The 27,574-nt window shown below is 56.7% G+C and overlaps 1 protein-coding gene across 1 annotated transcript in view; it reads right to left on the bottom strand.

Annotated features, from left to right (window-relative positions):
* LOC117648388 overlaps positions 1-11,756 on the bottom strand; it is a 16,250-nt gene extending 4,494 nt beyond the window's left edge. Inside the window, exon 1 of the mRNA XM_034390896.1 lies at positions 11,706-11,756. Within this exon, the coding sequence (XP_034246787.1) occupies positions 11,706-11,756 (51 nt within the window). The remainder of the gene's footprint in view (positions 1-11,705) is intronic.
* Between the last annotated feature and the right edge of the window lie 15,818 nt (positions 11,757-27,574).

Raw genomic sequence — 27,574 nt, 5'->3', positions numbered from 1 at the left:
GGAAGAACAAGTCAAACCTCGCCTCGCCTGTCAGCCGGCTGAACGAAAAAAAACAAACGAAAACAAAAAGAATCGACGAGTTTTGCGAACGCGCCGTTTAGATTGGCCGGCCGGTGAGAATGAGAGATGTTTCTGGACGCCGCTCCCCGTCATCAAAGCGCGCTCGGCCACTGGTGACGTCACGATGACGTCACCATGGCGTCACTGTGACGTCATTCCGAGCGGGACTCCATCAAAACCAGTGGCGCATCATCAGAGGACGCGAAAACGGCGAAAAAAAGTGGACGCCCGCCTCGCTTCCTGTTTGCGGTGTGCGGGACGCGGTGACGCGTGGTGATTGGAGGGCGAGTCCGGAAAGGGGGTCTCCATCTCCCTCGCGCTCAGGGGGAAAGGGAGACGGACAGACAGACAGACAGACAGACAGACAGACAGACAGACAGACAGACAGACAGAGAGCAGGATTATAAGTGCAACGCCGCGGCCGGCGTCGGGTCATCTCCCTCCACGCCGCGGTGCTGTCCATTTCAATAATTTCCCGGGCTGCGCGTTTTATTCCGGACTTTGTTTGCCGATGGCCCCTCCAGACGGCGCTGGCGTCGCGTCGGGCCGGGCGGAGAGTGGCCGCGCGTTTTAATTCGTCCGACGGAGAGTGCAGAGCGCACAGTGGGCCAGAAGACCGGTGGAGGAGGCTGAGACTCCAGACGCGTTTTGAGCTCCAGAGTCGCTAAATGGGACTCGAACCGAACGTGTGACCCCACCAATGGATTGCTCTCCGAACGAGGAATCCATTGGTGGGGTCACACGTTCGATTCGAGTCCCATTTAGTGACCACGGAACTCAAAACGGGTCCTACGCCTCAGCGGAAGGATAAGGACCGATTCACGATGCCCCCATCAGAGGGCAATGCATTGCAAGTCAATATTTTAAAAAATCTCAAATTTAAAAGGGAAACATTTTTTAGGGGTTCCGACGAAGGAGGACCCCTATTGCCCGGGGCGCTCAGAATTCTTCTTCTACGGACCCCCAGGATGGACATTTCGCTCCCCCCATATTTAAACCTTTTCATAATACAAAAAAAGTCCAGAAAATCTAAAAATTTATCGTGGAAATTTTCCGTAAACGACTAAAACATAAATTGCAACAATCAAGCACCCCTTTTCCGTTCACATTTTCCAGAAACGTTTCGAAGAAAAAATGTGCCACTCCTCAAAACTAAACTTCCTGCCTCATCAAAGTGACAAAAAAATAATCACTGTTCTAAGAAAATGATAAAAAAAATGAAGAAAATTCTCGATGAAAACGTCCCCCTGCCATTATACCAACTGTCAAAATTTTAAAATCCATGATAAAAAGAAATTAAAACGCCGTAAAATTCACAAATGCCAATGTTCATCATTGCACACTGATAAAACATTTACACATAATTCAAATCTGTCATTAGTAAAAACTTCACAGCAGAAAAGACAGAATAAATAGATTTTCCGCAGTTGGCAACAATTTTCTCGGCGTCTGCGCCCTTTCGAAAATCGCGAGGCTGAAAAAACGAGTAGTCGCGCATTGAAACTGCCCCTCCATTGTTGCTGAGGTTGGATTGTTTGGCTTGCTTTTAAAGGCTGCGGTTCTCGTCTCATGTTTTCCTCAATTCTATAACCAGCACGACGGTTGGTTTGACAAACTTTTTAAACTCGGGAGGGGTGCTTTCGGAACGCGGATGACTTTCGGTTGACGAACATGAGCGAGCACTGTAAATCGCGAGATCGCGAGATGGACTGAGATGGTCATTGTGTTAACTGAATCACTTTTGGGAATGTAAAAATATCGGTAGGATTCAAAGTTACGTAAATAACGGTAAAATTAACGTAATTAACGTTTAAATGACAGATTTCAAAATGATTTCCACAACCGGAACACCGTGCAATGCGTAAGCATTGGAATTTTTTTGTTTGGTTGCCAGTGACTCCCCGGCGGTTCTTTACGACTGTCCGGGCTGCAGTCCCTTCCCTCTGCCGCCCTGCCTACGGTAGTATCGCGAGCCAACACACAGGCCTTGCTGCCCCGCCCCGCCCCGCCCCGGCCACCAAGTTGGGTGTCAAAGTTTCACGTCTGACTAACGCCTTATTATGCTAAATTTCTCTACCCTGCTGTAGGGGCACCACCACTAGAAGCCACGTGGGGGGGGGGAAGGGGGAAGGATGAGGGGGTTGCTTCTGGCTGCTACTTTGCCGCGGGGGGAAAGGAAGGCTCAGTAGAAATGCAGATCAGACGTCTCTGCAAGTTGAGGCCAAGGATTGAGGTGCATTCTTCTCGGGCAGGCTCCATCCGGCATAGCCTGATCCCGAAGGACATCGTTCCGTCTCTCTCGCACTCACGGGGCGCTCCCCAAAGGGGTGCGAGAGAGACAGAGCGACCGCTCTTTTGCTGTCCACAGTCCGCAACAGAGAGAGAGAGAGAGAGAGAGAGAGAGAGAAAGAGAGAGGGGTGGGGAGAGAGAGAGAGAGAGAGAGAGAGAGAGAGAGAAGGGCTGGAAAAGAGCGGGAAAAGAGGGAGCGAGAGGGAAGAAGTGATGGTAATCAACGTAATCGAGCCAAAAGCCTAGGCCGGCCGGCCGCCACGCCCCGCCACGTCCCCCGATAATATCACAATGAATATGCACCGCACCCTTTGGCGTCTCCGCGCGGAGGGGGAGGGGAGGGGAGGGGGAGGGGAGAGGAGGGGAGGGGCTCAGCCTCCGCATGGGCCGTTTTGCATCATAGTTACCCCCGCATAGCAAAGGCGGCCAGTAATATTTCAAAATAACGAAACGGAGCTTATTTCGTCGTAAGTAACGGTTGTGAGTTGCAGGCGGGCTTTCCGGGGGCGCGCCTACACTGCGTCTTCGGCTCGAGAGGGGTGGGCTGGGGCGCCGTGTTCCTCGGAGCAAGGAGACCGATTCCGAGAGTCGTTTCCGTCGCTCCGTCTCTCTCGCGCTCATTGGGCGTCCCGTGTAAGTGCGAGAGAGACAGAGCGACTCTCGGAATAGTCTGCAGCACGAAGCGCGTGCACTGATCAACCCGCAGACTCCAGTCTCCCTCTGGTTAAAATTTGTGTTCTTTTTAAAATTTTCAGAAGCAACATTTTTTTTATAAATATGGATTTTAATTTTGAGCGAGTCGTTATGAAAACTCTACCCAGTTAAAGTAAGTCGTGAAACAGCGATTCCTCCAAAGTTTTCGAGTTCCGGCAGCGTCTCCGGTTCGGGCTATCTCTGCGTGTACCGGGCGACAAGAAACCATTAGTGCAACTGCTGCGCAGACTGATTCCTCTCTCTCTCTCTCTCTCTCTCTCTCTCTCTCTCTCTCTCTCTCTCTCTCTCTCTCTCTCCCCCTCTCTCTCACACACATGGGGGCCAACCAGGAGTGCGGCTGAAAGCGATAGAGTGAGTCGATACCTCCTAGCAACAGACACGTACTTCGGGCACGCTTCTCAAAACTCACGTACTTTCGGCAGCTTGTGCAACAAACACGCAGTTTCGCCATTTCTAGTCAAAAGCACGCAGTTTCCGTTTTTTCGTCCTGGCGGGACGGAAATGCATTTTGGGTATTTTTCATGGTTGGGCTAGTGAGGTACAGTCACTAAGTCACCATTAATAACCTCAAAACGGTTTCAGGAACGATCTGTCGTTAAATATAGGCCCACCTTTAACCTCCAAACTTCCTGTAATATTTCAATGCAGATCACTCCTGAAACCGTTTTGAGGTTATTAATGGTGACTTAGTGACTGTACCTCACTAGCCCAACCATAAAAAATACCCCAAAAAGCATTTCCGTGCCCGCCAGGACGAAAATGCGGAAACTGCGTGCTTTTTGACTAGAAATGGCGAAACTGCGTGTTTGTTGCACAAGCTGCCGAAAGTACGTGAGTTTTGAGAAGCGTGCCCGAAGTACGTGTCTGTTGCTAGGAGGTATCGGAGTGAGTGAGTGAGTGAGTGAGTGAGTGAGTGAGTGAGTGAGTGAGTGAGTGAGTGAGTGAGAGAGGGAGGGAGAGAGAGAGAGAGAGAGAGAGAGAGAGAGAGAGAGAGAGAGTCCCACAACACCCTGTACCCGCTGGCTAATCCCAGAGCGATGGCAGTGTAAGTAGTGAGTTTCGCTCTGTCGCTCGCAACCACAACAAGGGCTCTGCTGGCGCTAGCTGCCGCTCGAGGCGGAGAGGCACGGCATGGCACGGCATGGGGGCGCGCAGGGGTGCGACAGAGACAGACTAATTGAAGCCCACATTATTTCGGCCTTCAAACATTGCGCCTGTTTGCAGTGCCAGCACAGCCCGAATCCAGCGGACTGAAACTCAAGGCAAACTCCAAACGCAAAAAAAAAAAAAATAATAATAATTTTTGAGGAAACAACACGGTAAAAACGGTTCCTGGTTTTCCCAGGAACTCCCTGGAAATCTCCTATGCCTTCACCATTAGCTTCCTGGGAAAACCAGGTTCCGTTTTTACCGTGAATTCACGATTTCAAAAAATAAATATTGTTGTTTTAGGGTTTTTTCGAGAGTGCTTACTTTGACCAACACTGCAACCGCCCCCCATCCCCTCCTCTCCTCCCACGCCACTCCCTGAAAAGGGGATTTATATGTCCGAGTAATGTGTCGCATAATTCCATGACGTTATTCCCAGGCAGAGATCGACTGAATGTAAAAGAGTTGCCCATAAAGCAACGCCCTTGGGGCTGCCGGCTCGGCCTGCCTGCCCGCACAGTGGGCCGGAAGACTGGTGGAGGCGGTAAAAACTCAAGACGCGTTTTGAGCTCCAGAGTCGCTAAATGGGACTCGAACCGAACGTGTGACCCCAACAATGGATTCCTCGTTCGGAGAGCAATCGATTTGTGGGGTCACACGTCCGTTCGTGTCCTGTTTTACCGACTCTGGAGCTCTAAAAGGCGTCGCTTTAACCGGCGCGCCGCTTCTGCGCCTTGACTGCCTGAACGCAAATAAGGGCGCATCCGTCCACGGGTCCAATATCGAAAAAGGGGAAAATCAATGACGGGAATTGAACACAGAAACATTGTGTCAGGAATACGGTGCCGTTGCGACCTCGGCCACGACGCGGCAGCGCCTCCCGACCACCCCGACAGGTGATGGACGATTACCTGGCCACTGGGCGTTGGCGGCGGCCGTTCGGAAACATAACCCTGCCAGCTCACGTAGGCCTACGGCCGTCTATGGCCGCCTATGGCAGCCTATGGCAGTTTGCATACGGCAGGCACGCCGCGGCACGCGACGCAGCCATAGGAAGGCCATAAAGATACCGCATCGAGCCGTGTCGCCTTGTCTCTGTCACAGTCTCTCTCTCTCTCTCTCTCTCTCTCTCTCTCTCTCTCTCTCTCTCTCTCTCTCTCTCTCTCTCTCTCTCTCTCTCTCTCTCTCTCTCTCTCTCTCTCTCTCTCTCTCTCGCTCTCTCTCTCACACACACAATAAGAAGCAGGTGTCGCGGCGGAAGAGACAGACGCGATAGGGACGGACGATTTCCACCAGGGCACCAGTGGGCCAGAAGACCGGTGGAGGCGGTCAAAACTCCAGACGCGTTACGAGCTCCAGAGTCGCGAAACAGGACTCAAACCGAACGTGTGACCCCACCAATGGATTCCTCGTTCGGAGCGCAATCCATTGGTGGGGTCACACGTTCGGTTCGAGTCCCATTTAGCGACTCTGGAGCTCAAAACGCATCCGGGATTTCGACCACCTCCACGCGTTTTGAGCTCTAGAGTCGCTAAAGAGGACTAGTCGCTGGGCAGGCAGCCCCGCCGGGCAGAGGGACAGAGGCAAAGACAGGGGGTAGTTGGCGGCGGCGGGGCCTGGACGCGGCCGGGCAGCCCGTCGGACTGGGGCCGCTGCTACCGCGGCACTCACACAGGTGACATGGACACCCGTCCCCCCTCCCTCTCCCTCTCTCTCTCTCTCTCTCTCTCCTCTCTCTCTCTCTCTGTCTCTCTCTCTCTCCCTCTCCCCCCCCCCCTCTCCTCCTCTCTCTCTCTCTCTCTCTCTCTCTCTCTCTCTCTCTCTCTGTCCCACTCCCGGCCGCAATTTATGTCCGCTTTGTCACCGTGCCGAGCCGAGAGCTCCACAGCAACAAAATGGCTGTCCTGCTCCCCCCCCCCTTGCCCCTGCCCCGTCCCAGACACCCCCCGCCCCTTTCCCCGGGACACGGCCGACACGGGGGCCAGGCCGCACCAAACCAGGCAGGTGGCAAGGAAATTGCTCCGCTTACAAATGATCCTCCCCGTGACCGCCTCACCCACCTGTGACCAACTCTCGAGCCGCCGCCGTTTGTAGCCGCCCGCGTCACCGCGTCACGGACTCGTCACACAGTGGGCCAGAAGACCGGCGGAGGCGGCTGAAATCCCGGACGCGTTTTGAGCTCCAGAGTCGCTGAATGGGACTCGAACCGAACGTGTGACCCCACCAATGGATTGCTCTCCGATCGAGAATTCCATTGGTGGGGTCACACGTTCGGTTCCAGTCCTGTTTAGCGACTCTGGAGCTCAAAACGCGTCTAGAGTCTCGGCCGCCTCCGCCGGTCTTCTGGCCCACTGTGACGTCAGTCACGTCACAGCAGTCGTGTCGTGTCACAGTCGAGTCACTGAAAAGAAAAGCGTCGGTGCTCCGGATGCGCCTTTTTCTCTCCCCGCTGGTCGCATCGACTAGCTGTCTCGGTGACACGGCGGCCGGCCATGGCCTGCAGGTGGAGGAGGGCGAGAGGCACGGCGTCCCGCAGGCATTCCCCGACACAAACAAGCGAAACCGGAAGTGGAGAGGTAAACCAAAAAAAAAGTTGTAAAAAAAAAGTTTGAAAAAAAAATGTAACGTTGGACTGAAGCTTAACGCGGCTTAACGTTGGAACGCGAAGTCATTCATAGTTACCTTCGGAAAATAAAGACGAGTGAATTTCGTGAGGCAAAATACGTAGCTCGGCAGCAGCCTGATTCCGAGAGTCGTTTTCGTCGCTCTGCCTCTCTCGCAATCGTGGGGCGTCCCTTAAAGGTGCGAGAGAGACAGAGCGACAAAAACGAGTCTCGGAATCAGTCTGCTGCTGCGGTTCTGGGCGTTCCAGGGCTGGCAGTACGAGCGTCGTCATTCTTACGAGGAAACACGACTAACCGTGAAAGTAAAGGAAATAAACGGATAATGGAGGACTCCTGAGGACCCCCGCTCTCTCTCTCTCTCTCTCTCTCTCTCTCTCTCTCTCTCTCTCTCTCTCTCTCTCTCTCTCTCTCTCTCTCTCTCTCTCTCTCTCTCTCTCTCTCTCTCTCTCTCTGCCAAGTCGTCAGAAGCTTCCGTGCCGTCAAGCGGCGTCCACATTTATCCCATTGCCATTGTGTTGGCTGTCCTTGTCTGCGTTACGCGCTCCCTGTCCTCGTCTCACTCACGCGTTCTCCCCCGGGGGCCCCTACAGTGGGGGCCCCTACAGTGGGGCGCCCCGGGTTCCGCCACTGCAAACGGAGTGTCTGGGCAATACTGTGCCAGCCATGCATGAAAATGGGGCCTCGGAGGCATAAAGCATACACAGCTTAGCCGCTTATGCGCATTCATTGGGTATTCCCGGGGCGAAGCGCGCCGCCAAGGCCTACACTGTAGGGCCCACAGTGTAGGCCCCCAGCGGTGCCACCCAGTCACCGCCGCCGTCAGGGCGTCGAGGGAGGGGCGGGGGTGACGGCGACGTGGAGGAGGCGCAGCGGCGCAGCACAGTGGGCCAGAAGACCGGTGGAGGCGGCCGAAACTGCAGACGCGTTTTGAGCTCCAGAGTCGCTAAACAGGACTCGAACCGAACGTGTGACCCCACCAATGGATTCCTCGTGCGGAGAGCAATCCATTGGTAGGGTCACACGGTCGGTTCGAGTCCCATTTAGCGACTCTGGAGCTCAAAACGCGTCTGGAGTTTCCACCGCCTCCACCGGTCCTCTGGCCCACTGCGCGGTTGTGGAGGAGGACGAGGACACAGAGGCCGAGGACAGGGAGGGGCCACGAGGTCGATGGATGCCCCGCGCGTGATGGATGGCATTGTCGTCGTGTTGATATCCTTGATGTCCTCAAAACGGCCCCCGCTGTTTTCGCAGCCGTCTGACCGCCGCCAGCGCCGCCTTGTCGCCACTTTTCCTCATAGGGCCACAGCAAAAATATGGTGACATTTTAGAGAAAAATTTTTGAAACGTCAAGGGACGCAGGGAGTGCTCAGTGAACAGTGCTACGAGCGTTCACGCGAGCGCCTCGTGCACGAACGCGGGCGCTCGAACCCAAGATAAGTAACTGAACGGCGTTGGAGCGGCTGGCCGTGGCTCTGGCAGCGAGACGTTTTCGTCGCTCTGTCTCTCTTGCACCTACACGGGACGCCCCATGAGTGCGAGAGAGACAGAGCGACGACTCTCGGAATGAGTCTGCGGGCCGCGCCAGGTGGCTCCAGGCCCATCCATTCTGCCCCATTGGCGGAGCAAGGCGGAGCACGGTGGGCCAGAAGACCGGTGGAGGCGGCCAAAACTCCCGACGCGTTTTGAGCTCCGGAGTCGCTAAACGGGACTCGAACCGGACGTGTGACCCCACCAATGGATTGCTCCCCACACGATGAATACATTGGTGGGGTCACACGCTCGGTCCGAGTCCCATTTAGCGACTCTGGAGCTCAAAACGCGTCCAGAGTTTTGGCCGCTTCCACCGGTCTTCTGGCCCACTGTGCGGAGCAAGGCGGAGCCATCCGCGCTGGCTATCTCGTCCGCAGCAGTTTCTCATAGCGACACGGGATTCTCGCGCTGCCGGTTCAATGGCGGGGAAAGGGGTCATGTTTGGAAAGTGTGGGGCGGGGCAGCGGGCCGTGCTACACTGGAGGGAGGGAGAGAGAGAGAGAGAGAGAGAGAGAGAGAGAGAGAGAGAGAGAGAGAGAGAGAGAGAGAGAGAGAGAACTTCCTGGGGTCAGTAGGTGAGTGAGTGAGCAGGCGGAGTGCAGAGAGAGTGAGTGTTCGGTTTAAGGTCCCAGTTAAGCAGTCCTGGGGCCTTAGTGCGCGAGGCTGGCCTAGAAGTAGCGGGGTCAATTAAAAACAACCGCCTAACGGCCTTCGGATAGCAGCAGTAAAAGCAAACGCAACAACACGGCTGCAGCACCCGACGCGGCAACTGAGCATAACTCAAAATGTTTCATCGTTAAATTTTTCCGCGCCGGTGACGTCGCGGAAAGCCAGTTCAGAGACGCAGCAGGAGAACCGTTTCCACAGCAACTAGTTTGTAGTAATTTTTTTTCGCGTAATCGCGTCAGGAGTGAGTGAGTGAGTGCTGTCAGATACCCCACGAAATAACGTCTCGCCCGGACATCGCATCGTCTGGCTGCGGAGCTTTCTACGTGAGCCACCGAATGGCAGTGGGATAGCGTGGCAGCTCCTTCCCCTCAGAGAGAGAGAGAGAGAGAGAGAGAGAGAGAGAGAGGTCATCGGACTGCGCCTGTCATGGTTTGAAGGGGCGGCATCGGAAGAGAGCCGTACTCCCTCCGCTTCTGATTTATTTATGTGTTATCTTTGCCTTCCGTTTTACTTTTACAACCATCATTTCAACTTCAAAGTGTCCACGGGACGTAGTCCAGTGCCCGCGGTCGCGGAAAACAAAAACGTTGTCTTTGCTGGCTTTTTGTCCGCGTTTCTAAAGGCGAACGTAACGTCGTCGGAAGGTTCTCTAGTCAAAATAAAAGAGAAGTAGCTAGAAACAATAAACGAAGTACGATAAACAATAATGCAACGGCACCCAACCTCTAATTTTTATAAATATTATACAATTTTATTTTTAAAAAAAAGTTCGCGTTTTTCCCTCTTTCCCCACGCCACGTTTAGGGGGTCTTCCCTCGAACACAATCCCATCTCCCCCCTTCCCCCCCCCCCTCTCTCTCTCTCTCTCACCGCAAAAAGGCGATGCCGGTGGCGGCGGGGTTTCGATCAACGGGGCTGGAGAGTAAGGCGGTCTACTACACTGGCCCCTCGCCACGGCACGCCGCGCGCCTCACCGCCGCGGAAAAGTAAATGTAGTGCAAGGTCAACACACACACATACACACACACACACACATACACACACATATACATATACATACATACATACATACATACATACATACATACATACATACATACATACATACATACATACATACATACATATACATACATATACACACACACACACACACACACACACTCACTCACTCACTCACTCACTCACTCACTCACCACACAACACACAGCGCATAGCGGCCATGCGTTGGCGGTGGTCGGTGGGCCGACCCGAAGCAGAGGCCAAAACCAAGTGCACGGCGAAAGCAACACACTGTTATTCTGTCCTACACCCGCCTACACCGTAAAGCGAGTCTTGCAAATAATTCAATAAATATGACTTTTTGATTTATCTTGATTTTTTTTTTTTTAGATTTTGTCTGGCTGTGTCGACGCACACCCCCCAATTAACCGCCACACCTGCCTGGCTGCGCCTGCTCGCCCGGCCGCAGCGATGCGACACGATTCGCCCCTATCTGGACGCCCGATCGTCCACACGCCGCGGAGCCCGCACACCGCCGGGCGAGGCACAGTGGGCCAGAAGACCAGCGGAGGCGGCAAAAACTCTAGACGCGTTTTGAGCCCCAGAGTCGCTAAACAGAGCTCGAACCGAACGTGTGACCCCACCAATGGACTGCTCTCCGAACGAGGAATCCATTGGTGGGGTCACACGTTCGGTTCGAGTCCCATTTAGCGACGCTGGGAGCTCAAAACGCGTCTAGAGTTTTGGCCGCCCTCACCGGTCTTCTGGCCCACTGTGCGAGGAGTCCCGAGGGTGGCAAGCGAGGCGAGCGACCAGCAGCGTGGACGAACACGGACAGCGGGGCTCGCGTCGAAAAATCCGGTGTGAATTAAACACACTGTTTCAAAAAATGGTCGTAAAAAGGATTGAAATTTGGTCGACAGCACGAGGGGTCCTATTCAAAAGATCTTATCTGGGCGTTCCCCCGAAGACAATCTTATCTTAAACGCCTGCAAATTTCACTCATTTTGATCAATCAGAATTAATACGACGGCAAGCGAAACATATTTCTAAATGCACTTTTGGTTTCTCCTCGCTACCATCTGTAGATTCACGCGATCAAACTCACCAATTATATTGATATGTAGCTCTCTCAAATGAACAAACTATGTAAAATTCACATGCGTTTAAGATAAGATTTTCTTCGGGGGAACGCCCAGATAAGATCTTTTGAATAGGACCCCTCGAGCATTGTTTTGACCAAGCAAGTGGACCAGAAGACCGGTTGAGGCGGCCAAAACTCTAAACGCGTTTTGAGCTTCGGAGTCGCTAAATGGGACTCGAATCGAACGTGTGACCCCACCAATGGAGCAATCCAATAGTGGGGTCACACATTCGATTTGAGTCCCATTAGCGACTCTGAAGCTCAAAACGCGTCTACAGTTAGACCACCAGCGCCGTTCTTCTGCCCCACTGTGCAGTGCTTATGACTTCTTAGCCGTGGTGACAAAAAACGAAAAGTCTCAGTCGACTAACTTGACATTTTTTTTCACAGTGCAGGGAACGCTGTTTCTGCCCCGCCTGCCCAGCCTGTCTTCTCCGAAAGCCAATCTCAACCTGCGCCGCTAAATCTAAATCCGCCTCCGAGGCTGCGGGGCGCTGCGAGGCGTGCAATAATATTTTATTACGAGCCCTGCTTGTCCTTTTCGTCCTTTTTGTTCTTTTTCTCTAATTGCCATTATTCTCCCGAGTGCCCGGCGGTGCCCGGGGGGACGGACGCGTTCGGAAAATCATAATTCCCTGGCAGATTCACCCGAGCGACGCTCCGAAGAGGCGGCGCTATTTCCGTCTCTCTCTCTCTCTCTCTCTCTCTCTCTCTCTCTCTCTCTCTCTCTCTCTCTCTCTCTCTCTCTCTCTCTCTCTCTCTCTCTCTCTCTCTCTCTCTCTCTCTCTCTCTCTCTCTCTCAGAAAACGGCGATTCAGCGGCAGCCCGCCGCGCGGCTGGCACCGGCCCCACGCTGTGCAAGCACTGCAAGCCCCAAGGCCACGCCAAGGCCGCGTTACACCGCCTTGTTCCGCCCCGCAGTGGGCCAGAAGACCGGCGGAGGCGGCCAAAACTCCATACGCGTTTTGAGCTCCAGAGTCGCTAAACAGGACTCGAACCGAACGTGTGACCCCACCAATGGCTTCCTCGTTCGGAGAGCAATCCATTGGTGGGGTCACACGTTCGGTTGGAGGCCCATTCAGCGACTCTGGAGCTCGAAACGCGTCGGACGCAACACTGTGTTTACACCGAACCTGTGGCGGGATGTGGGTGTTCTCGTGCACCGAAGTTCTCAGCACGCGGACTCGAATACCACGACGGCCAGGTTAGTTCAAATAGGCAGTGGAAGATTCATCACCATGACTCAAATAGAGGGAAAAGTCCAGGGAAAGTCAGACAGCACTGCAACGTACATTCGACCATGATCACGCCCCTCCACATCGTTCACGGCGCGTAGCTGGACTTAAAGTAGACACACCGGGGAATCAGATTCCGACATTGAGTCTGCATGCCACATTCGTCGGTCTCGAACCTCAAACACTCACCGGAACTGTTTGGTGGCGTGTGTCTTGGCGGTCGTCGTGCTGGTCTTGGAAAAGCTGGTCGCGGACAAGCCGGTCGTCCTGGCCGTCGTCACCCTGGTCGAGGACAAGCTGGTCGTCCTGGCGGTCGTCGTGCTGGTCTTAGACAAGCTGGTCGTCCTGGCGGTCGTCGCGCTGGTCGTGGACAAGTTGGTCGTGGACAAGCTGGTCGCGGACAAGCCGGTCGTCCTGGCCGTCGTCACCCTGGTCGAGGACAAGCTGGTCGTCCTGGCCGTCGTCACCCTGGTCGAGGACAAGCTGGTCGTCCTGGCGGTCGTCGTGCTGGTCTTAGACAAGCTGGTCGTCCTGGCGGTCGTCGCGCTGGTCGTGGACAAGTTAGTCGTGGACAAGCTGGTCGCGGACAAGCCGGTCGTCCTGGCCGTCGTCGCGCTGGTCGTGGACAAGTTAGTCGTGGACAAGCTGGTCGTGGACGAGCTGGTCGTCCTGGCGGTCCTCGCGCTGGTCGTGGACAAGCTAGTCGTGGACGAGCTGGTCGTCCTGGCGGTCGTCGCGCTGGTGTCGCCCCGTCGGCGGCTTCGCTGCGCTGCGCTGCCTCGTCCCGGCGTGCCGGACCGCCACTGCGAGCTGCGGCACACTGCGACGGGGTGCTGGACGCGGACGGCGAGGCCTCGGCGGCGCGGAGAGAGAGCGTCGGCGTCCCCACCCGGCGGCGGCTCGGCATCAACTGTCGGCGCCGCCCCGCCCCCGCCGCACCGCCCCCGCCGCGACGCCGCCCCCGCCCGCCACCCCCGGGCGGCGCACTGCGGGTGAGGTGGGGGGCGGCGGGGGCGGTGGACGTTAGGTGCAGCCACCAGCCGCGTCTCTTGTTCCGCCTGCCTCTTCGCAACGCTCCTATTATCTGGACCCGCCAGCAACCTGTGCACCCTGGGGATGATTCACACCCCGTCGCGCTGCCGCCCCGCCGCCCCGCCGCCGCCTGGGCCGCTGCTTTGCACCCAGGGCTGTCGGCGCCCTGCGAGCTAGGGGTGCTTCACGGCGTCTCCAGTGGATTTCCTCCACGTGCCGGGCGCGGACTACACGCACAGAATACCCTAGCCTACGACAGGATCCGCACTGCACAGTGGATTGGCCAGAAGACCGGTGGAGACGGCCAAAACCATAGACGCGTTTTGAGCTCCAGAGTCGCTAAACAGGACTCGAACCGAACGTGTGACCCCACCAATGGATTGCTCTCCGAGCGAGGAATCCATTGGTGGCGTCACTCGTTCGGTTCGAGTCCTGTTTAGCGACTCGGTTCTCTCGCAGAGACAGTCTACGCGCACCCCTTGGTGCGGCGGACTCGCCGTCTGCTTGTTCAAGAAGAGCTTTCCCGCCCTAATGTCCGGTTGACACCCTGGCTTTGGAGGGCCACTCCCACCGCACCGCCTGTCTCTCTCCGACCGCATTTCCCTGCACGCTCTAATCTGCTAAGAACCGCTTCTTCACCACTGTGTGCGCCCTTCGGCCAACCCTTCGGCCGACCCTTCAGATAACCCTCTGGCGAGCCACACAGCCACCGTTCAACCAGCTCTTCGGCCGACCCTTCGGCCGACCCTTCGGCTGACCCTACGGCCAACCTTCGGCCGACCCTTCGGCCGACCCTTTGGCCAACCTTTGGCTGACCCTTCGGCTGACCCTTCGGCTGACCCTTCGGCCGATCCTTCGGCCGACCCTTCGGCCGACCCTTCGGCCGATCCTTCGGCCGACCCTTCGGCCGACCCTTCCGCCGACCCTTCCCCCGACCCTTTGGCCATCCCTGCGGCCGTCTGCTCATTTGCTGTTTCATTATCCGCCCTTATCAAAGCCACCCGATCATCCCTCCGCCTTTTTGTGCTTCCCTTCGCCACCCTTCTCTTTTTTCGTCCCTTTTCGCGGAGTGTCTTCCCTTACCTCTTTTCATTCGGTCCCTTCCCTCCCCCGCCAGGTATCCTGATGCTTTGTAGACCGGGCTGCATGCGGTCGGAGGACCCCCCCCCCCTCCCCCCCCTTCCACGCCCCGAGCCTCAGCGGTGTGGCTTTTGTTTGCCTGGACACGCGTCGCCCTTTTGGCAACCGTCGGGCCGTCGGCTGCACCGCCACGCCACCGCAAAGAAATGACTCGGAAAGGGCCCGGCCTGCACAGTGGGCCAGAAGGCCGGCGGTGGCTGCCAAAACTCTAGACGCGTTTTGAGCTCCAGAGTCGCTACACAGGACTCGAACCGAACGTGTGACCCCACCAATGGATTACTCTCCGAACGAGGAATCCATTGGTGGGGTCACACGCTCGGTTCGAGTCCTGTTTAGCGACTCTGGAGCTCGAAACGCGTCTACAGTTTTTAGAGAAGTGGCACCACATGGTGCCTCGAGCCAGGCGAGCCCCGTGCGACTTCGGCAACGCGTCGACACTGGTGTCGGCGTACTGCCTACCCTTCAGGCGCTCAGCAGCCCATCTTCGGACCGCGCGTGTGTGTGCGTGCGTGTGCGTGTGTGTGTGTGTGTGTGTGTGTGTGTGTGTGTGTGTGTGTGTGTGTTTGGTAATTGCTCCTCCCTCCGGTACTAGACAGGCCGCCATGAAGGCAGGAAAAGCGCCAGTGTACTTGTGCGACGGTGCCCCCGTGTCATGATCCAGCCATGCTGCGCGGCTCCGCCTGCAGACTGATTCCGAGAGTCGCTTTCGTCGCTCCGTCTCTCTCGCGACTCACGAGGCGTCCCGCACAGGTGCGAGAGAGACATAGCGACGAAAGCGACTCTCGGAATCAGTCCGCCGCCGGCTCCTCCTCCGCCCCGACAAGTGCAGTCTCTGCAAGTAATCCTCCTTTTCGTGCCGAGAACCACAGCGAGACGACTTCATCGCTCAACCGGAAGCCAAACAGGCCGACCACATAAAAACAGGCCAGCCGAGAGAGAGAGAGAGAGAGAGAGAGAGAGAGAGAGAGAGAGAGAGAGAGAGAAGAGAGAGAGAGAGAGAGAGAGAGAGAGAGAGAGAGAGAGAGAGAGAGAGAGAGAGAGAGAGAGAGAGAGAGAGAGAGAGAGAGAGAGAAAGAGAGAGAGAGAGAGAGAGAAGGTGGCCTCGTCTTAATCGGCTTCTCTAGTGGAGAGAAAAAAAGGACAGGGAAGGAATAAATCCGTGCAGGGAGGATGGAAAGCTGGAAGTCCGACTGTCCTCTGTGTTGCAGCAGCGCCACAGACAGACAGACCGACAGACAGACAGACAGACAGACAGACAGACAGAGAGATTCAGAGCGCCATCTGCAGTCGCGCAACAGACCCGAGGCAATGCAGGGCCCGGTGCAGCAGTGGTGCAGCGGCGGAGAAAGAAACAAGGCTTTAAATCGCCGTCTAATCCCGAGTTTCCGTCCCTCTCCGTGCCAAATGGATTTTGGGCGCCGCTTCCCTATTTACGACTTATGATTCCTCCCCCTTTGACAAATTCATCCATCCGCCGGGCGTTACATAGTGGGCCAGAAGACCGGCGCAGGCGGGTGACCAAAAGTTCTAGACGTGTTTTGAGATCCAGAGTCGCTAAGCAGCACTCGAACCGAAAGTGTGACCGCACCAATGGACTGCTCTCCGAACGAGAAATCCATTGGTGGGGTCACACGTTCGGTTCGAGTCCCATTTAGCGACTCTGGAGCTCAAAACGCGTCTGGAGTTTCGGCCACCTCCACCGGTCTTCTGGCCCACTGTCCGTTTGTTTGCAAGCGAAGTGGCGCCCTGCATCGGCCACTCGTCGCAGCTTTCGTTCCATTCCGCCTCGTTGGAAGGCGGCGACTGCATTAGGCTGATCGCGAATCACGCCCTTTCTTTCGACTTTCTTGCTTCGATTAATCGAATCAATGGAATCCGATTTATTCCGATTTATTCGAGTGATAACGACTGCAGCGCCATCCTGTTTTTCAGGCCCTTTTCCTTCAAGTCCGCCGCCGGCGCCGCCCTGCCTGCTGCACCTCTGCGAAACACGGTCGCGGAACGGAAGCAGGGTCGCCACAATAAGTTTGCAAAAAGCGCGGGAAAAAATTCCCCCGATGCCCCAGGGTTGACAGTGTAGCCAACCCCAGCCTGCCAGCCAACCATGCGGTATCCGCGCTTCGAGAAGTGGCCTGCCGGTGGGCAGCCTGAGGTTGGCAACCCTTTCAACACTGGCGCATCGCGGGGACGTGTTTTTCTTTTTTCCCTACTTAAGTTGGCGACAGTGCGGCCGCGCACCGCGCGCGTTCGAGTGCATACGTGCTCCACACTCAATCTGATTAGTCCGCAGGGTTAGTCTGCGCACAAATCCAGGCGCAGGAGAAAAGGGCTGCCGAGAGGGGGGGAGGGAGGGGAGGATGAGGAGAGGGAGAGGGGAGGGGAGGGAGGGGTGGGGAGGTAGGGGAGGGAGGTAGGGGAGGGAGGGAGGGGAGGGGAGGGAGGGGAGGGGGGAGGGGAGGAGGGAGGGAGGGGAGGGAGGGGAGGAGGGGAGGGAGGGGGGAGGGAGGGGGGGAGGGAGGGGAGGGGGAGGGAGGGGAGGGGAGGGGGGGGGAGGGAGGGAGGGAGGAAGGGACAGACAGGGCAGCCATGTTTCTAATCGTGGGGGCTTTGGGTTGGCAACCCGCACTGGCCGGTGCCGAGACGCGCTGGCTCCGCTGGCTTAGGCACACACTGCAGACGACTTAATGGGTCTGTGTGTTAATTGCCAAGCCCTCCCCCTTTCCCCTCTCCCCCCCTCCCCTCCGACGGCGACCGCGACGGCCTTAAGCAGTCGTCAGCGCGGCACCGCGTCGACCGCGACGACCGCCAGGACCGCGAGGCCGTAACTCGGTTAGGGAGGGTGTCTCTGTCGCACTCGCCGCAGTGGGCCAGACGACCGGCGGAGGCGGCCAAAACTCTAGAAGCGTTTTGAGCTCCAGAGTCGCTAAATGGGACTCGAACCGAACGTGTGCCCCACCAATGGATTCCTCGTTCGCAGAGCAATCCATCGGTGGGGTCACACGTTCGGTTCGAGGCCCGTTTCGCGACTCTGGAGCTCAAAACGCGTCCGGGATTTCGACCGCTTCCTGTGGTCTCTATCCCGCCCTGCGACTGTCAGTCCGGCTGGCCACAGCCGCAGCTTTACTAATTGCAGTCCGCGGAGGATTTTCCGCTCGATTGAAAACATTTGCGTTCCTTTCCCTTCACTAACTTTTTTTTCTGCACTGAAGCGCCGCGCCGCGCGAGTCGGGAGTTTTTCGGGGGCGCAGGCAGAGTCCACCCCTATCCCACACCCACACACTCGCACACCGACACACACACGCGCACACCAGCGTGGGGCCATTAAGTGCAATCATTCTTAAGTGCACTTCCCCCTCGCAAACGATTGACAATGCTTTGGGCGTCCCCCTTCCTCTCTCTCTCTCTCTCCCTCTCTCTCTCTCTCTCTCTCTCTCTCTCTCCTCTCTCTCTCCAGTTACCGCTATTGTTCCGCTGCACGGCTTATTGGTCGCTCGCCCCGGTGCGCTCGCTCAATAATCGCAAAGAGTCCGTCACTTTGTCACTTTGCCGCGTGGACATACACTGTTTGGAGCCCGCAGACAGTTCGCATTGTTTATTTTTCGAAACGGCGAATGTTGTTTATTCTCGCCGAGATCGTCACAGGTCTTCATCGGGCGAGGACGAGGGCGAGGACCTGTCTGTCAGACCGGCCGGCGGCGCTATGGATTGTGGGAGAGAGAAAGACGACCGTGGGTTCTGAACACCGTTAGAAACGCATTGTTGAAATTAAGTTGGGTTTTCTGACGAAATGCAGTGTCACGAGTCACGAGATATATGAAAATTTAGGACAAATCTATCCTAATAAACCCTCTATTTCCTTACTGCGAGGGCCCACAGTAGTTGGTTGGTGTTTGGTTGGTGTTTGGTTGGTAATGTTGTTGTTGTTGTTGGTAATGTTGTTGTTGTTGTTGTTGGGTTCACGAACTGCGGCTGCAGCGCCGTGCAGTGCAAGTTCCAGGTCAGCTTCGTGTGTCGACCCATTAGTTGTCGTCAATTTTCCGAATGGAGCCCCCGTCACCTGGCGTTAGCGCGCGGGTATTAAGGGGGCAGTCCGGCCGGCTCTCTGTCTCTCTCGCACTCACGGCGCGCCCCGCGGGGTGCGGCAGGTGCGAGAGAGACAGAGAGCCCCGGCCGTCGCGGTGCAAGTCGCGCCGCTCGCGTGTCGCCAACGACTCGAATGACGTTTTCTCTGCAAATAAACGTCAAAGGCGCGGCGGCGAGCGCGAGCCGCACTTGCGGGGCGGGGCACGGTGGGCCAGAAGACCGGTAGAGGCGGCCAAAACTCTAGACGCGTTTTGAGCTCCAGAGTCGCTAACCAGGACTCGAACCGAACGTGTGACTCCACCAATGGATTCCTCGTTCGGAGAGCCATCCATTGGTGGGGTCACACGTTCGGTTCGAGTCCCATTCAGCGACTCTGGGGCTCAAAACGCGTCTAGAGTTTCGGCCGCGTCCACCGGTCTTCTGGCCCACTGTGCGGGGTGGGGCGGCGCGTTCCGTGTCAAGTGTGCTGCACCAGACCTGAGTCGGCATCGGCACCTCTTATCCTCGTCGGCACAAACGAAACGAACTAAACCAGTAAAACGAACTAAAGCCCAGCGTCCACCGTCTCGAAACCTGACAGAGTATTTTGAGCACATGTAACGCACAATAAAAATTCAGTTATCTTTGTTAAGAACGAACTCACATGAATCACGACGTATTTTCTTTGCAAGATTATATCGAAATACTATGTGGCAACAATCTATTTCCTCTGTAAGGCCTGAATTATTTTGTAAGGTTTCAAGAGTCTGGTTGTGTCGAAAAAATAAAAAAGACACTCACTTTGGATTCGGTTGAGACCTAGACGAGTCAGCGTCCCTGAAAACATGGAAGGAAAGATATAGTTTCAGTTGGGCGTGAAAGTGGACAGTGCAGTGCGGTCGGACTGCACTGCATCGGTCCATTTTTTTTTATTTTTTTTATCGCGAGCCCCTCTCTGCCGCGCACGGGCAACGCCGTTGGAAGCACGCGGTGCACCTCAAGACGGCCAATTTTTATTGTTTCGTTTCCGTGTGGGGAGGAGAGGACCCCACGCGGGCAGAGTCTGGCTGGGGTAGCCTTGCTGCCGTATGTACCTACGTACCGCTTCGACGTCACGCTTAGCCACACTGTTAAAAAAACAAATTGAAAATTGTAGAAAGTGCGGCGATCCGGAACTCTCTTTGACGTTTCAAAAGGCTTCATTTTTCTTAAGAGATATTTCTCTTTACGTTCATGGTGTACGTATGCCTGCCGGAAATCCAAACAAACTCAAATGTTAAGGAGGTTTAAGAAATTTTCCTAAATCAATTGCTTCTCTCAACCAACTCTTCAACAATTTCCATCATTTTTAAACGGTGCAGCCTTAAAACCCAATACAAGTTTTATCCTTGCCGCTGGTCCCCCTCTCCCTCCCCCTCCCCTTGCACCGCCACTATCTAAAACACGGCGGTCTGGCTTTATGGCCCTATCGTGTGGCCAGACTGTCCCAGCTGGCCGCGCCCGCTCCGGTATGTTTTTCCGGGATTTCGCCGAAACGCGTTTTCCGGTCCTCCGGGTTTTTCCGGCGTTTTCCGGCTCGCCGCGTGTCAGGTGTGCCGTTCTCAGGGCATTGGGTCGCGCGAGCCCGCCGCACAGTGGGCCAGGAGACCGGTGGAGGCCGTCTAAATCCCGGACGTGTTTTGAGCTCCAGAGTCGCTAAATGGGACTCGAACCGAACGTGTGACCCCACCAATGGATTGCTCTCCGAACGAGGAATCCATTGGTGGGGTCACACGTTCGGTTCGAGCCCCATTTAGCGACTCTGGAGCTCAAAACGCGTCTTGAGTTTCGGCCGCGTCCACCGGTCTTCCGGCCCACCGTGCGCCGTGCGGCTACGTGGCAAAAAACAAATTCATCGAGGGGTTTTTGTTTTTGCCAGTGCCGCGCGTCGCCGTCATGTTTCCAGGCCGCTAAGCGGAGCCGTCGCCACCCCAGAGCCCTCCCCCCCCCCCTCTCCCCCAGACCCCCATTCGGCCATTCAGAGCCGATCAGAACCACAAGCGCCATCGGGCAAAGCTGCTGGTCCAACAGTATACGGGGGGCATCGAGAAAGTTGCCCGGCTGGAGGGACGGGGGGGAGAGGGGGCGGGGCACAGTGGGCCAGAAGACCGGTGGAGGCGGCCAAAACTCTAGACGCGTTTTGAGCTCCAGAGTCGCTAAATGGGACTCGAACCGAACGTGTGACCCCACCAATAGATTGCTCTCTGAACGCGGAATCCGTAGGTGGGGTCACACGTTCGGTTCGAGTCCTGCTTAGCGACTCTGGAGCTCAAAACGCGCCTAGAGTTTGGGCCGCCTCCACCGGTCTTCTGGCCCACTGTGCGGGGGCGTGCGGCCGTGTCTGGCCGCCGTAAGCGCCCAGCCGCAGACCGTGCCCCCCCCCCCCCCCTCCCCGAAATCCCCCTCCGCTACATGAGCATTGCCACGCTGAGCCGAGGCCATCCGAGCCGCGGAACAATGTATCCGCGGAGCTGATCCCCGTCTTGGCGAGCGGGCTGCGGTCTCGGCTGCCCTGCAGCCTGATCCCGTGCAAGGGCCTTCTCTCTCTCTCTCTCTCTCTCTCTCTCTCTCTCTCTCTCTCTCTCTCTCTCTCTCTCTCTCTCTCTCTCTCTCTCTCTCTCTCTCTCTCTCTCTCTCTCTCTCTCTCTCTCCCGCACTCCTCGGGGCGTCCCGCGTGGGTGCGAGAGAGACAGAGCGACCAGACCGCGGCGCGGAATCAGTCTGCTGTGCGGCGGCGTCCCCCTGTCCACCCTTCCCCTCCCCCTTCCCTCCCACAGTGGGCCAGAGGACCGGTGGAGGTGACCAAAACTCTAGACGCGTTTTGAGCTCCGGAGTCGCTAACCAGGACTCGAACCGAACGTGTGACCCCTCCAATGGATTCCTCGTTCGGAGAGCAATCCATTGGTGGGGTCACACGTTCGGTTCGAGTCCCGTTTAGCGACTCTGGAGCTCAAAACGCGTCTAGAGTTTTGGCCGCCTCCACCGGTCTTCTGGCCCACTGTGCCTCCCCTCCTTTCCCAGTGGTGGTGGCTGGAATGGAGGCGCTGTGTTCGCCGAGTGATTCAGGCCTCGGAATTAATACACTCATTCAATGGTCCTCTCGGAGACGGCGCCACCACCAGGCGCGCCATTCGTCGCTCTGTCTCTCTCGCACCCTTACGGGGCGCCCCATGAGTGCGAGAGAGACAGAGCGACGGGATCGGCCCGACACAGGCACGCGCTGGCTTTGTACTGGGTTTGAAAAGCGTGCCAATGAAAAACGCTTTTAGAGGAAAGGCCTTTGGAGGGTATTGAACCGGTAGGGGTCCTCGGAGTGTGATGCTGGTTGGTCAGCAGCAGGGATACGCACTACATAATGCATTCCAAAAAGTAACACACTTGGAAGCCTACACTGTGAAAATTTGAGTCGTCACTTCATCACAATTTCAGGGCTAATTTTCCTTACATGGATTTCATCAAGTCAATTGATGACATTGTTGTTAGGCTCATGCAATATTTATAGGAGCTTTGATAAAAATGTCATCAATTTGACGAGATTTTCATCATTTCAAAGTGATGAACATGTCATCCACGTTTTTGTCATAAAGTGCCAACAAATTTTCACTGTGTACATCACTCTCGTCCTACGCTTGTTTAGATAGAACAGGTATAGTTGTTCCACGCTTACAAGCGTAGGAGGACACAGTTTGTCCCACACTTGAAAATGCGTCTGTCTCTCTCGCACTCACGACGCGTCCCGTGTCGGCGCGAGAGAGACAGAGACGACCCTCGGAATCGGCGTGTTGCACACACGGATTGGAGGCGGGCCGAGCGAAGCCCCAGTTGGAGTGTCCTAACCCCCCCGCCCACAGTGGGCCAGAAGACCTTTGGGGGCGGCCAAAACTCTCGACGCGTTTTGAGCTCCAGAGTTGCTAAATGGGACTCGAACCGAACGTGTGACCCCACCAATGGATTGCTCTCCGAACGAGGAATCCATTGGTGGGGTCACACGTTCGGTTCGAGTCCCATTTAGCGACTCTGGAGCTCAAAACGCGTCTAGAGTTTTGGCCGCTCCACCGGTCTTCTGGCCCACTGTGCCGCCCCCGCTTTCCCTTGTCCCTTCCTGTCAGGATGGCCCGCGCGGCACGTCGAAGCGCCCGTACGCTTTCACGGCAAGCTTTGTCTTGTCGGGGATTTAGCAGCAGACTGATTCCGAGAGTCGTTTTCGTCGCTCTGCCTCTCTCGCACCCGTGGGGGGCGTCCCGTGTAGGTGCGGGAGAGACAGAGCGACGAAAAGGACTCTCGGAATCAGTCTGCAGCATGTTCGAGAGGGTCGCCCCGCCGGCTGGCAAACGCTGTTGTCCGGCCTCTTGGTCCTGCGCAAGGAGTTAGGGGAGGGGGAGAGGGGGGAGGGAGGGGAAGGGGAGGGGGACGGGGGAGGGGAGGGGGAGGGGGGAGGGGAGGGGGGAGGGGAGGGGCACAGAGTCGTGACGCAGCATCTGCAGCCAGCCTTTACCCAGCGGAGGGCACCCTTTAAGTAACACTGTAAACATGCCCCCTCCCTCCGCAAGCCCTCAAGGGACTTGCCTCCCCCCTCCCTCCCCTCCCCACGGCAGGGCACGGCACGGCAGGGGGACTCGAAGCCTCTGTTCCAACAATCAAAGCTTCAGTTAGGAAGGACGGCCCAGCGGGGGTCAGTCTGGTCGGACTTCCTCTCTCTCCCTCACACACACACACACACACACACACACACACACACACACACACACACACACACACAAACACACTCACAGGCGCGCGCGACCAAAGAGCCTGGGTGGCGATTGCATAGGGTGGTCCGTGGGGGCGGCAGTCTGGAACAAGCCGCCCAGACGGGCAGGCAGGCAGACGGGCGGTAGGGGCCCGGGGGTGGTGGATAAGGCCCTCCGCGGGGCAGGTAAGACACAGCGGGCCGGAAGACCGGCGGGGGTGGCCAAAATTCGAGACGCGTTTTGAGCTCCAGAGTCGCTAAATGCGGCTCGAACCGAACGTGTGACCCCACCAATGGATGGCTCTCCGAACGAGGAAGCCATTAGTGGGGTCACACGTTCGGTTCGAGCCCTGTTTAGCGACTTTGGAGCTCAAAACGCGTCTCGAATTTTGGCCGCCTCTGCCGGTCTGGCCCACTGAGCGTTGACAGGGCAGACGGGCCACTGGAACGGCGCAGGGTTGAAAACCCATTGAAATTTCGCTGGCGCGGTGTTGACGGGGCTAAACAGTGAACCGGGCTGAAAATGCACTGGAAAGGTGGCGCCTTTTCTACAGTGGCGCCATGAATGGCGCTCCGCGACAAGGCGCTAAACGGCTGGAGCGTGGCGGGCGCGTTTGAAAAGGAGGCCGCGCCACGCCACGCCACGCCGCACCACGCCGCGTGGCGGTCGTTGTTCCTCGCGGCCATGGCGGCCATGGCGGCGCAACGCGGGCAGCAGGTGGAGTGTGGCAGTGTGGCAGTTCCAAAGGCTGAGGAATGGGAGAACGCAGGAAAAAGAAGAAGAGTTAGTGGAGAGAGCGGCGCGCCGCGCCGGCGGGCTGCTTGCCGCGCACAGTGGGCCAGAAGACCGGTGGAGGCGGCCAAAACTCTAGACGCGTTTTGAGCTCCAGAGTCGCTAAATAGGACTCGAGCCGAACGTGTGACCCCGCCAATGGATTCCTCGTTCGGAGAGCAATCCATTGGTGGGGTCACACGTTCAGTTCAAGTCCTGCTTAGGGACTCTGGAGCTCAAAACGCGTCTAGAGTTTTGGCCGCCTCTACCGGTCTTCTGGCCCACTGTGTGCCGCCCCGAGAGAGACGGGGAGGGGTGGGGCGGGGGAGGCAATACTCCTGATGCGGCCTGGGACCTGGAGAGACACACCTCTGGGCCTGCGAGCTATAAATTTAGCCGCGAAAAGGCGGCCAAACGCGTAACCCGTTGCCCGTCCCCTTATATTCTTTGCCCCCGCTTTGCCCCCACCCTTTTTGGCAGCGGAGTGCCACCGCTTCACCCTCCGGTTACCCTAACATCCTTCGCACTTACCCGCAGCAACCCGCAGCCAATCGGTTGACTCTCTGAGAATTGTCACCTACACTGCCGAGCACACTAACCCAACCGACTGTGACTTATTGAGGTTCACAACCACAACCTACACCAGCCAGTCGCCCGGAGAACTTTGCCCAGCGTGCGTCTCGGATGCGCCGACGTATCTTTCCGATGACCTTCCTTTTTACCACCTCAAACCCCCCCCCCCCACCCCACGAATCCTTACCTCCCTCCCCCCCTCCCCCTTTCCAAACCCCCTTGAGAGCGTACAAAACCATCCCCGAGCGGCCCTCCCATTTGGAGATTCCGCTGTACGCACTCGAAGGGAGTGGTTACGCCTGGCAGCGCTTTCCCTGCTTGTCCGGGTCGCACAGTGGGCCAGGAGACCGGTGGAGGCGGTCAAAACCCCGGACGCGTTTTGAGCTCCAGAGTCGCTAAGTAGGACTCGAACCGAACGTGTGACCCCACCAATGGATTGCTCTCCGCACGAGGAATCCATTGGTGGGGTCACACGTTCGGTTCGAGTCCCGTTTAGCGACTCTGGAGCTCAAAACGCGTCTGGGGTTTTGGCCGCCTGCGACGGTCTTCTGGCCCACTGTGGGACGTCGTGGACGTCACGGGGGACGACGGGGACCTCAGGGGAAAGGACGAGTAAGTGCGGGCAGTGCAGGACATAGGGGACGCTGGGCGCAGACGGCCCGGCCTGCGGGCATGTTATCTTCAGATAGCACACTCACACATGGCATGGACGCGCGCGCGCGCGCGCGCACACACACACACACACACACACACACACACACACACACACACACACACCAGGGACACACACACACGCTTGATGAGTGGTGCATACATTCGCGACACAAAACAGCCCTTCCCTCATGTCGCAGTGTTGCACTGTGGCGGAGGTGGTTGTGTTGTTGTGTGTTGGACTCGCATAAATCCGCGATGAAAAGACATTCTGGGTAAACGGCGGGGGAAGGGGGTGGTTATCACGAAAGCAGGCTTCAAGACCGCAACAACGTTCATCATGTCTTGGCGCTGTGTTTATACAAAACGCCATTGTTGGCCTATCTGCCGGCTCTGGGTCACTTTGGGGCCGCGCTGCCGCGTTTCGCCGCCAGAGTGCAGCGCAGCGGTTGCTTGGCGTAGGCCGAGCCTACACGCAAAAAAAAAAAGAAAAATTAGCAAAGGTGCCTAGCTTGCCCAGCTTGCCTAGCTTGCCTGGTTTGCTTAGCTTGCCTAGCTTGCCGGGGAAATCACTGTGAATTTCAGTGTATAAATCCAGTGAATTTCAGTTGAATCTCGGTAAGTTTCAGGCAAAACTACTGTATTTTGAGAAGAATTTCAGTGAATTTCCAAAAATTTTGATAAATTTTGATGAATTTTACTTCTTGTTGCTGATTTTGGTGTACAAATTTGGCTGGGGTTATTTCCCCTTGTGCCTAGCTTGCCCAGCTTGCCTAGCTTGCCTAGATTGCCTAGCTTGCCTGGTTTGCCTAGCTTTGTCTGGTTTGTCTAGCTTGCTTAGCTTGCCTGGCTTTCGTAGCTTACCTCGCTTGCCTAGCTTGCCTAGCTGGCTGAGCTGGCCTAACTTGCCGAGCTTGTCGTGCTTGCCTAGCTCGCCTGGTTTGCCTAGATTGCCTAGCTTGCCTTTTTTGCCTAGCTTGCCTAGCTCCGACGGACTGATTCGTTAGTCGTTCGTATCTCGCTGGCCTTCCTGTCCATCTACCCCTTCCCCCTCCCCTTCCCCTCCCCCACCCCTCCTTCCCCTCCTCCCCTCTTCTCTTCCCATTCCGCGCCTCATCTTGCAATGTCTCCCGTCCCGCACACAATACAGCGAGCGATCAGGCGACTGAACAATGAGACCATCCTGCAGAATGCTCTATTCTGGCTCCATTCCCCGAGCTGGGCTGGGCAGGGCGCGGCACGGCATGGCACGGCACGGCACGGCACGGGCATGGCACGCCACGGCAGGGCAGGGCGGCCGTCAACCAAAAGTCTCGATAACAAAGGAATGAAGATGGAGAGAATGTCGCGAGGCGGGGCGTCTTCTTCCAAAGGGACTCGCTCTGTCTCTCTCGCACCGCTGCGGGACGCCGCACGAGTGCGAGAGAGACAGAGCGACGAACTCGGAATGAGTCTTGAGGCGGAGCCACGCCGCGACGGTCGTCATCGCCGTCATTGGCACGATGGCACGGGTTCGAGTCCCGCGCTCTCTCTCTCTTTTTTTTTTTCAGAGGCTAAACCCAGCAGTGACAGGCCCTGGCCACTACGCGCTGCCACGCCACCCTGACAGCCAGCCCGGGGCTCCGAGGGTCGAGGCGTAGCGAACCCACGGCTCAGGAAGGGGGTAACTGACTTACGACAAAAATTCCAAGGCACGGCAGCAAAATCGTAAAACAGAGGATCTGACAGCGGAGTACATTACCACAAAATTGAAATAAATGAGTTGCTCAATTGAATTTGAACGAGGGCTGACCCACTGTAAAACAATGACTGTGGGAATGTGCTAGAAAGTGCAGCTAGTAGGGGCACTAACAACTTTCTTGCAGGCAAGGCAATCGCCGGCGAGGTGGGCAACACATCTCACGGCTGCATTGCGGGCTTGCCTACCTCGCGACTTGCAGGCGGACTGACGCCTGGGAGCGGAGCGGGAGGGGAGGGGAGGGGAGGGGAGAGGGAGGGGAGGGGAGGGGAGGGGAGAGGAAGGGGAGGGGAGGGGAGGGGGAGAGGGAGGGGAGGGGAGAGAAGGGGAAGGGAAGGGGAAGGGAAGGGGAGAGGGAGGGGAGGGGAGGGGAAGGGAAGGGAAGGGGAGAGGAAGGGGAGGGAAGGGAAGGGAAGTGCAG

This window comes from Thrips palmi, unplaced genomic scaffold (assembly GCF_012932325.1).
Source record: "Thrips palmi isolate BJ-2018 unplaced genomic scaffold, TpBJ-2018v1 HiC_scaffold_3, whole genome shotgun sequence".
NCBI lineage: Eukaryota > Metazoa > Arthropoda > Insecta > Thysanoptera > Thripidae > Thrips > Thrips palmi.
Note: the sequence above shows the minus strand (reverse complement) of the source record. Positions and strands in the feature narration are given on the sequence as shown.